This window comes from Tribolium madens, unplaced genomic scaffold (genome assembly GCF_015345945.1).
Source record: "Tribolium madens isolate multiple individuals breed KSU strain unplaced genomic scaffold, Tmad_KSU_1.1 Scaffold_97;HRSCAF=244;Tcas5.2_LG3a, whole genome shotgun sequence".
NCBI lineage: Eukaryota > Metazoa > Arthropoda > Insecta > Coleoptera > Tenebrionidae > Tribolium > Tribolium madens.
In genome coordinates this window covers 1,462,641-1,474,786 of record NW_025401069.1, presented here as the reverse complement: position 1 = coordinate 1,474,786, position 12,146 = coordinate 1,462,641, and the positions used below count along the sequence as shown (strand labels likewise).

Sequence of the window (12,146 nt, the reverse complement as noted above, 5' to 3'; positions counted from 1 at the left end):
CTAAGCGTTTTTTACTTTTACCATGACATTATTGACATTTATCAATGTTGCAATTTGTTTCTTTCTTGTCTCTTTCACTGCTTTAGCAATTTCTGGAGAGGCACATTGTACTACCAATTGCACTAGTTAAATTAATAAACACTTTCGAAAATTTTACTAAAAAATTATTTATAAGCATTGTTGTGATTTCATTACTTGCAAAGTATCATACTTATTGTGTTGCTCTTTACTCTCGATCTGAATACGTTTGCGGATAAAATAGTATATGTTATTCGGAATAAAAGTGGGTTTATGAGACTCAGCTTATATAACGTTCAGCTTCGCCACATATACTGTCACTTTTACACCTAATGACATAATATACTATTAATATTGAGTTAAAACATTTCCGAAAAAACTAAAATTCTTACCATCACAGTTATTTTTTTATGTTTTAATCAGATTTCTTTGTAAAATATTTTATTCTACAAGTATTGTACAAGTGATAATGGTCGACAATTTATTAGGAGTAAAAGTGCTGCCTTTTATGTAGCGAAGCTGAAGGTTTATTTTGCGGAACGTAGGAAGTTAAATAAATAATTCAACTGAACCACATAAAGTTACTTTTACTCCGAACAACATGTATAACTTTATTCGTTGAAAAACTGGTCTCCACGATAGAAGTAAAAAATCTACTTCTATGTCTAGGCTTGAAAGTAAAACTAATCTAGACACAAAAGTGTCACTTTATTGACGTTTGCTGGTAAAAGGCATTTTTAATCATTAATAGAATAATTCACGAGGGTAACTAAGAGCTCTAGTGGATCAAGTTTTAAAATATTATACAAAATTTGAAAATTGCGATTCGTTGAGATATAGCAGTTTTTCGAATAGACATGTTCTGTAATCATTGTCAACAAAAATTCACAATTTTTGTAATTGTTCACAAAAATAGAAGATATGTTTGTTCATTGTTCATAAATGATTATATTGGTGGTGAAGCTGAGATTTTTGATTCACATTAATCTATAAAAAGACAAAAACTATCTTTATCTATCCATACTTTAGATAAACAAGTATTGATTCCACAAGAATATATGTATATGTACATATACTTTTTTGATTTTTATTTAAACTGTAGACATTTTCAGGAAGAACAAAAAGAAAAAAAAACAACATAAATTTGAGAAGTCTATCCCTATACCAGCTTTTCAATATTGAAAAGTTCATCTTAATAATGAATTATTGATTAATCAATACTAATTATTTTACACGTAAGAAGATCCAAAGAAGTAGTGAAGCAGAATCTCCGGAAATTACGCTATGCACCGAAATTTATAAAACTCAGTATTTTAAACCTAAAACTAATGAAGATAATTTAATTAAATTCAGTAAATAAATAGAATTAAATATAAAACAATACATAACCTTGGTTTCTGAAACGATTTATAATTGGATAAATTTTATTATTCATAATTGCTATAGACACACCAATCAGATCAGCGCTACCTTATTATTAAAGTAATATAGAAACAATAAAATTTATCTAATGTTAACTCGTTTCAAAAATAGACATTTAAATTGTGTTTTTAGTTTATTATAAACTCAAGAATTTATGACATACCTAGGTATATTGCTGAAGATAATTAACAGATATGTATATTGCATAAATTTATTAACTCTGACTTATAATTCTTGTCATTTTACTTGCATATTTCTCGATGTTATCAATAAAAATATAATTTAATTGTTTTGAGCAATGTACATGCATAGAAATTGTTTTTATGTTTTTCCTCCCTGTAGATTAGAAATATGAAAACTACAAAAATATTTAAAAAAAACTCCAGAAACTGAAAGATGCCGTCCTAAAAGGTTTTTTTAAATAACAATAAAACAAGTTTGAAACAAGTTTGTGTAAAAAAAATTAACATTACTAATTTTTTTACAAAATAAAAATAGTAACAACTATAGGTTTTTCCAAAAAAAATATTCATACAAGATGAACAGAGAGTATGGGACCAAAGTTTTTTGCTTAAACTATTCATTTTTTGAAAAAAACTAATTGATGAACGCTAAAATGCTATAAAAAAGTCTCTCAGCCATAAACTTTTTCGATTTTTGCTAATGGCAACCCACTATAAAACCCTTTTTTACTAAACAAACCTAATAGTTGCAACTACGAGTATCTACATTTTCATCAGTTTTTATCGAAACTTTTTTATATACGAGTAAGTTGCCATGGTGAAGAAAAAATCGCATAACTCAAAAACAAAACAAAATCTTATTTTTAAAACACGATCACGTTTTTATAGCACTTAATTTCTTATTAATTTTATTTTCTCAAGGCAAATTAAAAAAACTGCTTAGTTCCATGTTCACCCTGTACACAAAATAGTTCTTATTTTGTTACATGCTATAGATGTATTTATTTATTATAATTTGTAAAACCAGTTAGACTATAATTCAAACCAAACGCAAAATGTTTCCATAATTTACATAAATCTATCTCAACCAGTTTTTCGTTCAAAATTTTAGGTTACTATAAAACTTTGCAGTTCAAACAATTAAATTCCCAGAAACGTAGACATCCAACTACCAACAAAACAAACTCAAAGTAATTACATTTTTCACCCCGCGAGTGCATTTTTATTTTCCTTCGTCGGCGGCTAAAATTAGCTCATGCAATCTACTCCATTTACAAATTACACACATCTCGATCGATTCACGACGGAATCTCCTCAATTAAATATAATTACACAATTACAACGAGTAAAAGACCTCATTACGTAACAATCAAAGCATTCCTCGTGCAACTCCCTACGAATTAAAATCCTACAACATGAAACGGCGTCGATTAGTTAGACGACGCACGGCGTCATCGTCATGGCAACTCGCCGTCAAAACAACATCCTTGTGATCATTTGCGAAACCACCGGCCCCAAGACTCGTTGCGTTTCACGGTGTACTGAGTGTTTTATTGTGATTTAACTAGTGAGAGAGAAAAGTGTTTCATTTCGGTGAGGTGAAGTCAGTTCGAAATATTTAAATTGATGCGTTTCAATTTGCATGAAATAAACGCCGCCCGATTGGTATTAATTGCGCGTGCATCTATTGTGTGAATCCAACAAAAAACGTCCTTGTTTCAAATTAGCTGCATTTCAAATAAGTAAACATAGTGTACGTATACCTTTATTATTACACACGCAACGTTCAAAGATCACCAATTTAAGTAATTAAGCGACTTGACAGATATTTTGGAATCTCCACAAAATTTTAACGCCCAATAAAACTTTTAATTACTCTGCATAAAAACGAAAATTTCTCTGGGTTATAAATACGCGATTGCAAAATTTTTGGCACCGACTGTAACATTTGGATCAATATAACAAAAAAGACAAAAATAAATAGGATATGATGTCACATCTAAACAATATCAATGAGAACACCCACGTTTAATTATGTCATGATGATTTTTTTTTCTTAATGCAACTGCAGAACGTGACAATTTACGTTTCATACACGTTGTTAGGCGAAAAAAGGATGTTTATTACATATTGCAAATGCTAGTGAACTGAAGAATAAACCCGACACCGAACATGTGGATAACAGAGATTCCTTTATGTGGTTTTAAAACAATTCCGTTTAAGATTGATTTCATGATCTTGTATTTTTTTCGTGGTTATTTTCGTACAGCTGCTACCGATTCAAAATCTGGAGAGAATTGTGGGTGCAACAGATGTGAGGGGATTACACAACCCTCTTCGGCATTGTATAAAATCAAATAAAAGAATGGTCGTGGCGACATAAAGCCTTCAATCGATGAAGTTTTATTGATCGACAATGGCAGACCACTGTTTATAAATTAATTTAAAGACTTTCATGGATCATAATTCATAATATGCTCTAATTTTCCCATGATAAGGGGTGGCAGGGTTTGCGATTCTATTTATAGTCACGCATGTTATTTGTTAGTAAAAAAAGATTGCTTTGAAAGCAGATTTTAAGTAATTGCCTTATTAGTTCATTAAACTCTCGTAATTTGAGAGTTTGACTCTTGCATTATTGACATTGTTGAATTACAACAGATGCAAGCAAATGTTCAGCTAATTACGAAATCTAATTGACGATTGTTCCACCTTCTTGACGAAGAAATTAAAATTTTTATTATTAAAAGAACATTTAATTTTTATTAGAAACAAATCAGTTACGCAAAAAAAAATCCTTAGAAATTTGTTAAAAATATACAAAGTGTCCCAGCAGTCGCAGGGAAACATGCCAAAGAAGATAACATAGCAGGAAAAAATGTGTAAAAAGTTCTGTCAAAAATGTTGATACCTATATGTTTTTTCATAATTATTCAATTTAGGTACAAAAATTTTGCCAATAAAAGCCACGCATAAACATCTTATTTACAATTCAGGATATAGTTTCTTTGGTTCCTCTTTTAAAAGGATGCAGCAAAAAAACATGGAAAATTGTTTTTCCAACAGAAATAAATAGGGTCAAAGGGCAAAATTTAAACCCACATAATTTTGTTCTTATAGTTAGAATTTTTTTAACATTTTTTGTAGGTTCCTAGTAGGTATCTTATCTTTTCCCTGGTCTGCAACTTCTGGGACAACCGGTATAACATGTATGTAGTAACACATCATAACATCAATAATAAACGTTCTAAAAAATATTTTGAGTTTTTGTCTCTTCTTTTTTAAAATTTTGGCAAAGATTCTAAAACTTTATAAGGATTTTTGACTTGTTTGCGTTTTGAAATTTTCATTAAAAATCCATCTTCACAGAAAATTCAGCCCAATAGAGGGTAATAATTTGTTAATAACATTTGCACCATTTATTATTTTTCATTATTGTTGGAACATTTTTAATTCATTAATGTTTTATAAAAAAAATACTGAGTAACACAGTAATATCTTAAATCCGTAATTTTTGTCACACATTATACCAGGTGAAGAGAAAGTATGGAACCAAAGGTTGTTTGCTTAAACTATTTATTTTTTGAAAAAATTCATTGATGACTGATAAATAGGTACTATGTATAAAAATGTAACGTTTCTCAAGAATAAAATGTTTCGAATTTTGTTTTAATTTTTGAGTATTGCCAATTTTTTTATTTTTTCTAATAACTAACCCACTGTAAAACTTAAAAAAAGGCTACAACCTAAGCATTACGACTACCTGCACTTTACTATATTTTTGTAGAAAAAAATTCATTTTGAAAAAAAATATTATCAAAACACAATCATATCTTTTATAGCATTTTAATTTTTATTAATTATTATTTTCTAAAGGCGAATGATTTAAAAAGAGAACGCTTGGTTCCACACTTTTTGTTCAACGTTGTATATTTTTTCAAATATCTAGTTTGATAATTTCATTCCTCTGATAAAATTTTCTTTTTGTAATTTGCCTTTATTTTGTTTCTCTAAACCAATAAAATAAAAAATTTAAACATGTACCTAATTTAAAACGACATAATTAATTTTACATTTTTATGTAAAATCAAACATTTCAAAAATTAACGACTTATTTATGAGTAAAGTTTTAAGAGCAAAAAAGTTTTAAAAAATACAATTTTAGATTCAAATTTTTTTTTTAATTATGCTGACAATGTAACTAGATTTTTTCTTTAACTTGTTCATTCATAATAATTATTGAAGATTATGATTTAAAAAAAAGAATGATTTTTTGACAGCTAAATATAAGACTAAAATTTAAAAATGTAATTCAGCGTGTCCCCCTCATATTCGCAAAATTTTCTGCTTCACCCTGTAGATATAGTAACTTTTAAAAAAAAAACAACGGTGAAACTATGACAGAAGTGTTTTTAGTAAAAACAGAGTAAAGTGAAAATGCCAAGAAAATTATTTTGAGATGAACATTAAAATAGAAACAATAAAACAATAAAGTGATTATTTGTTAAAAATATAGTGTTGTAATTCTGAATTTTCTTCGAAAGCACGAATTTCCCATTTCAAATATCCGTCCCAGTTTTCTTTCTCGAAAACACGTGGGAATTCAAAATCCAAACCACAGAGTTCCGCTCATAAAAACTCCCCAAAACCCCATACAAAAATAAACAGAGCATCCCTCTCCAAACATTGTAACTCTTTCAATGCATTTCCATCATTCTAAAGACAAAAAAAATTTCAATTGAACGCCGTATATACTCGTGCTTATCTATTTGAGCTTACGTACGCGCAATCCAATCCTTTAGTCACCGCAGACCCGGTATACCGCGAACATCGATAGTCGATAACAATAAATGTTCACGTCGGTGGGATTTTGTTCATAATCAGTTTATCACAGTGACGCGTTCTGATAACATTGTGTTCAAAAAAAAAAACTTTTCCAAAACGCAATAGGTGTGTAAAATAGTGTTCTTGGCGTTAACCATAAAGTAAGGAAAAAATTGAGTTAAGTACAAAGATCCAACACCTGCTTTAATTGTGTCACGACTTTTCTAACACGAAGTGTAATCTTATCAACGACAAATAAAACTTGTGTAAGCCTGACACATTTCATTGTACCCAAAATTTTCGCCAAATGTGGCTCCAATTTAATTAAATTAATTGTCGAGTGTAAGTAATTTCAATTATTTAAATGAAGCTTCCTCTTTAAGAGGTTGTCTTAATTTCATACAGACTCAAGACTCAAGCACTCACTATTGCGGTGTCATGTTTAATTTAGTGTATCATTAAATAAATACGAGCCGATCTTTGTGTTTTTAACCGTTAAAATCATTTTCAGATAGCCTTTGTGAATTTCGCAATGAGAAAAATGATCCTTCCGAGAAAAAAATGAAGACATCGGAAACGGGAGCAGTCGTTTCGTTAATATTTATTTTATCATCTCAATGTTCCGCAATTCTAACCGGAAATTATGAACACATCACCGATAATCCGGTGTTTGGTTGTAGATGGATAGGTGGAATCAGTCCAGGAGTTGTTTGTGTGTGTCGGGACGATGTAGAGGTAATAATTTAATTTTTCTTAACACTGTTCAAATAATGAATGAATCATGGTGACCAGGGCCGGCCAAATACAACAAACTTTTTACCAATATTTATTTTAGACTAGGTGTACAATGTTTAAATGTCATCATTGAATTTTTAGCATCTGTGTGGGCGGAATTGTGTACAAGGAATTATTTGCGCACTAATTTATCAGTATTTTACTGAAATCAATTAAAAATTTATCAGCGAATATACCGGGTATAAATGAATTAAAATAGTATATTAAAAAAAAACTGTACAAACACTCTCATTGTGATACGATCCACGCAGTGGCGAGTGTTATAAATGCACGAAAGTCACAATGGAAGGTTGTAATACGCGTTTTTTATATTATTTTTTCTATTGAGAGCTTTTTAAATTGAATTCATTATTATAAATGTGGACTTTAGATTTTAAAAGTGAGCGTAGGATATTTTTTAAATTAGTGCTTCAACGAAAATAGTATGATAGTTTCATTAAAAAATATGTATTACTTTACTTAAAAACACATCGAAATAGGCTCTGAAATATGATTGTATATTTTTTCATGAAATAAGCAAAGATGCAATACGGATATTTTTCTCCAGTTAAAATAAAAAAAAATTAAACTATAACAACAAACTGGACATATTATCCATTTCAAAAGATACTGGATGGTTCCGTTTTTACCGGCGACCATTCAGGAAATGTTAGAACACGTCAAAATAATATGTGTTTGACCTATAAACAAAACAATTGTTCCTTACCAACGATAAATGGCGCCAAATTTTGAAATTTTCTTAATACATACATATCTCCTATACGGAGAGAGCAACCTCTAAATTTTGCAAACATACTGGATGAATGATGACCATTATTTTGTATCGATTTCGGCGCTATCGGTATATCTGAATTTTCGACGGTAAAAAGGGAACCATGAATTATCCTGTATATTAAGCGTGGAGGGGAGAAAGACGCGTAGTTTTTGAATGTGACGCGATTTAAATGAAAAAATACAGTCTCAGAAATAACTGAAAAGAAGGCAATCTAAAATGAGTCAAGTTATAAGAATTCATCTCTTGAAACATTCGAAAAAATATATATACGGTGAACAAAAAATGACGGATAAGCTCGTTGGTTTCTTATGGTATATTCTCTAAAAAATAAAAAAAAATATCTTAAAAAATCCTGTAAACCGAAGTTTAGAAACTAATAAGCTTCAAAGTTGACGAATAAATTTTATAATTCTGGTCTATGTTAATTTGTTACCTTTTCTAAAACATAATGAATTATTTCATTGTTAACAACAATAAAAGTTTATTTGTGAACGACTTGGACAAGTAATTTTTTATTTAAAAAAGTTAGGTGTAATTTACTTAAAATTATCGGATAGGAATTATTTTAATATAAATTATTTTTCCTTTGTTTCTTGGAAAACAGAAATAACCTTATGTTCGCTATTTTCATTATTTTTGCTGCTACATTACAACGTTGCTAGCTTAGTAAAATTCATAATTCATCATAGCTCAAAAAATAAGACAGGAGATTTTTTTAACATTTTTTACGGACTCTCCAAAGCTATTCCAAGAATGCATCATCGATGTTATCTCATTTTTTGATCACCGTGTAAGTAGTTAATTTATTTTTGAATCAAAAATAATGGAAGATCTTATCGAGAAATGTCTACTATTTTTGCACGCATAATTTTGTCATCTTCAGTTACAACAGTATTTGCAAAACTTAACGCACCTTTTTAGTCCACTGTGTTCGAATGAAAAAAAATGGTATTTAAAATACAATTTTGAAAAACGTTATTTTTACTAAGAAAAACTTATTTTTGGGACAGCCTGTATTTTTTTAAATAAAAAAAAAATAGTAAAACTATTTAGGATTTGTAATATTATAATATGCATAAATAAATTCCGGTTTTATTAAAAATAATATATTTATTATTCATAAAGGAAATTACTTTTGTTTCATATAACGAATAATTTAATAGTTTTTCTTTTTAATAAGTATTTATTTCTCATTTATTGAAATTTAAAGTTTGCTTCATTTAAAAATTTTCTTAAAAGTCGCAAATCGGTCTCTTATCTCTGACAGTAAAAGCAAAATTTTTGTTTACTTTTTTTCATTTTTTTCTTTCAAAACATCAAACACACATTATTCCTTCACTATATCAAAGCGACATTAAGAGTTTTTAGACAAAGATAGATTAATACAAATTTTCATTTTAAACAAAAAGAGAAAAAATGTCAAACCTGGGCAGAGTAAAATCAATTAGACGCTTTTATTATTGAATTAATCCCAAATCGAGATGAAAAGTTCTTCCAACTTTTCCACCCTTTGATATATCATAAACACATTCGTTGCTGTCAAAACCAGATGTTTCCACCAATTTTCATTAGTGAAACAAAGAGATAAAAGAACATATTAGAGTTAAATTTAGAGATTTCAACTTGAGATTGAAATAAATTATTTTTATTTTTTTAAATGGCTTTGCAGTTTTAACCACAATTTACATAAAAGATTCACCAACATAGTAATGTCATAATTACAATTAAAAAAATATTTTTGTATTTTCTCAATCAATACTGGTAATTTTAAGTGGCAAAAAACACAATTTTGATGTAATTACAATTGTCACAAAGTTTATTATATAGGGTGATTAAAAAATGTCGGACCAAGAACATCCAACTGAGTTAAAAGTTCCTATGATAAAAAAATTGTTCATCAATTTGTGCCTACATAAAAATATGAAAATTGACAGTTGTTTTTTTTTTCTCAAAAAAAGCTTGAAAGAAAAATCTGAATTCATTTTTATGCTTAGCTGAAAGTGTTCTACCACCATTCGAGAGTTGGTCCGACATTTTTGAATCACCCTGTAGGTTGCTTTGTTCCTTTAATAAATGTTTTTTTGTAATAATCTTCCCTATATTTTTTTCTAAAAATTCTTATTGCAATATGTTAAGCAAACAACCTTCACGTGTCGCTCTATTATCACGCATCAAATTAAAATTAGGTCAAGCCGAACTAAACATTGCCACGACCCATATAATGATCAATCAATTCTCTATCTAAATCCTAAACAACTTTGTTCTAGGAAATGTACATCACAAAAAAATCCATCTCGAGTTACGACACCTCCAGCATCGAAATCCAATGCAAATCGGTGCGTTTCGGTCCCGAATCCATTTCCGAAATGCGTAATCTCCGCAACATCAAATTAAAGTCGATCCAAACTTTAAATTTCGACGAACACAGCTTAAAATGGTACGGATACCGAGACGTCGATCACCATGACGAACCCTACGACATTAGCACTCCCTCGCTACAAATCGAAATCGAAAATTCGACCATCGGGACGATTTCTTCGTACACCTTCGAAGGCCGGATAAATAAAATCCGATTCGATGGAGTGACCGTCGAGAATTTATCACCGTTCGCTTTTAATTCCCTCAGACAGACACAAGAAATCGTTTTACGAAACGTCGAATTGCAAAACGCACGGGAGCAAGCCTTCAAGAAATTTTCAACGGAAAATTTCGAATTGAATGGCGTCAAATCCCCGATTATTACTAGTCGTTTCCTCTTCAATGTCACAGTTTACAACAGTTTCAAAATCACAAACTGTGATTTTGACACGGTTCGTCCGGGGGGTTTCATCGTTTTCAATCCCCGGAGTTTCCAAGTTACCGACACGAAAATCAACCACTTGGATGCCGAAGCCTTTAAAGTGACCACACGAGGGGACATCCTCTTCCGGAGCAATACATTCAATGTAATTAACGACGGTGCGTTCCTCGGAATCGATCTCAACTCCGACGAAACAGTGCTAGAAGCCACAATTTCGTTCGACTCCAACGTTTTCACCAAATTAACTCGTGATTCTTTGACTGTTAATGAGAATTTCCGGTCGAAATTCTCCAATTTGTACATCAACGAATCCTGCGATTGCAAAAGCATCGACCACAACATCAAAGACACTGAATTCTACTCGGAAATCAAGTGTTTGCACGAGAACGAATTTGTTACCGTCAAGGAATTTAAAACCAACAAGTGTTCGATTATTCAGAGTTACTCCACTGTTATCGTCATTGTCGTTGTGGTTTTCACCCTCTGTTTGATTATCGGGACTGTGCTCGTAATGTATTATCGTAGAGTGTATTTGAGTAAGAAATACGGTAGTGAAAAAGGCACCAAAAAGGGCAATTTGAGTATGATTGTTCCGGATGGAAGGACTTATCGAGAAACGGAACTTCATGTGATAGTGGAACGAGCTGATCTCTTGACCACCGATTTATAATAGTCTTTGCACAGTATTGTTTTTCTTCGACTGATACTAGCTAGGTTTTTATTTAATTTATTTTAGTATGAAATGCTTCATAAACGTGTATGTACATAAAAATTGTATAAACATTGACTCAGTTACCGATAATAAAAGCAGTAAACGAGGCAGCTGATTCATTTTTAAATCTCCAACAACGTTGGGTAAAATGCAAATAATAAAAATTACGTTTTACCATTTTTACCAATAATTTTCATTATTTTTGAGAATATCTTGGTTGACTCTTGATATCGACCAACTCAAAAATAAAAAATAGTGGAAGATAAACACAAGATTTTTTTTATTAACCTCACGATATTGAAATTTCATTCTCCTTGTCAAAATCATCAGTTCTACAAGTCAATAACTCTAATTTTTATAAATTTTATACAGGCTGCGCCAGAACTCGCGCCCCAGAGAAAATTTTCCAGTAAGGTAAGATACCAGGAACATGGGAAAATTTGTTTAAAAAATTGACATTTATTTTTTGACATTTGACATTTCTTTATGTCTATTTAATGATATTGATGATCTTGTATATGTTTTTTTACAATTATTTAGTAAAGGGACAAAAATTTTGCGAATAAAAGCCACAAATAACATTGAAGAGAGTTACAATTTAGGATCAGCTTCCTTGTTTCCACTTTTAATAGCCTATAGCAAAAAAACTTGGAAAATTATTTTTCCACAAAAATAAATAGAGAAAGTGCAAACTTTAAACCCTCGTAATTTCGAAATTTTTATAGATAATTTATTTTTATATTTTTTCCATGTTTCTGGTATCTTACCGTATATGGCATTTTTCTCTGGGGCGCGAGTTCTGGCGCACCCTGTATACTCGAACATTATTAGAGAACA

The 12,146-nt window shown here is 30.2% G+C and overlaps 2 protein-coding genes across 6 annotated transcripts in view; one reads left to right on the top strand and one right to left on the bottom strand.

The window, feature by feature from the left end:
• The window catches only part of LOC123015319 (E3 ubiquitin-protein ligase MYCBP2), a 69,675-nt gene that overhangs the window by 40,402 nt on the left and 17,127 nt on the right, over positions 1–12,146 (bottom strand). The gene's annotated exons all lie outside the window — the stretch shown is intronic.
• Positions 2,888–11,416, top strand: LOC123015323. Of its 5 annotated transcripts, none has more exons than XM_044415021.1 (3): positions 2,888–3,156; positions 6,739–6,962; positions 10,065–11,416. In XM_044415021.1, the coding sequence occupies exons 2-3, from the start codon at positions 6,789–6,791 to the stop codon at positions 11,265–11,267; spliced, it is 1,377 nt and encodes a 458-aa protein (XP_044270956.1). In that variant the 5' UTR covers positions 2,888–3,156; positions 6,739–6,788; the 3' UTR covers positions 11,268–11,416. The 5 variants fall into 5 exon arrangements, with proteins under 5 accessions (XP_044270956.1, XP_044270954.1, XP_044270952.1 ...); XM_044415019.1 differs by lacking the exon at positions 2,888–3,156 and adding an exon at positions 5,907–6,353; XM_044415017.1 differs by lacking the exon at positions 2,888–3,156 and adding an exon at positions 5,907–6,388.

Excerpts from the sequence above, each read along its gene's own strand:
- LOC123015323 (XM_044415021.1), top strand. The coding sequence starts at position 6,789 with ATGAAGACATCGGAAACGGGAGCAGTCGTTTCGTTAATATTTATTTTA. Across the intron at positions 6,963-10,064 it reads TGTGTCGGGACGATGTAGAG|GAAATGTACATCACAAAAAA; the intron begins GTAATAATTTAA and ends ACTTTGTTCTAG.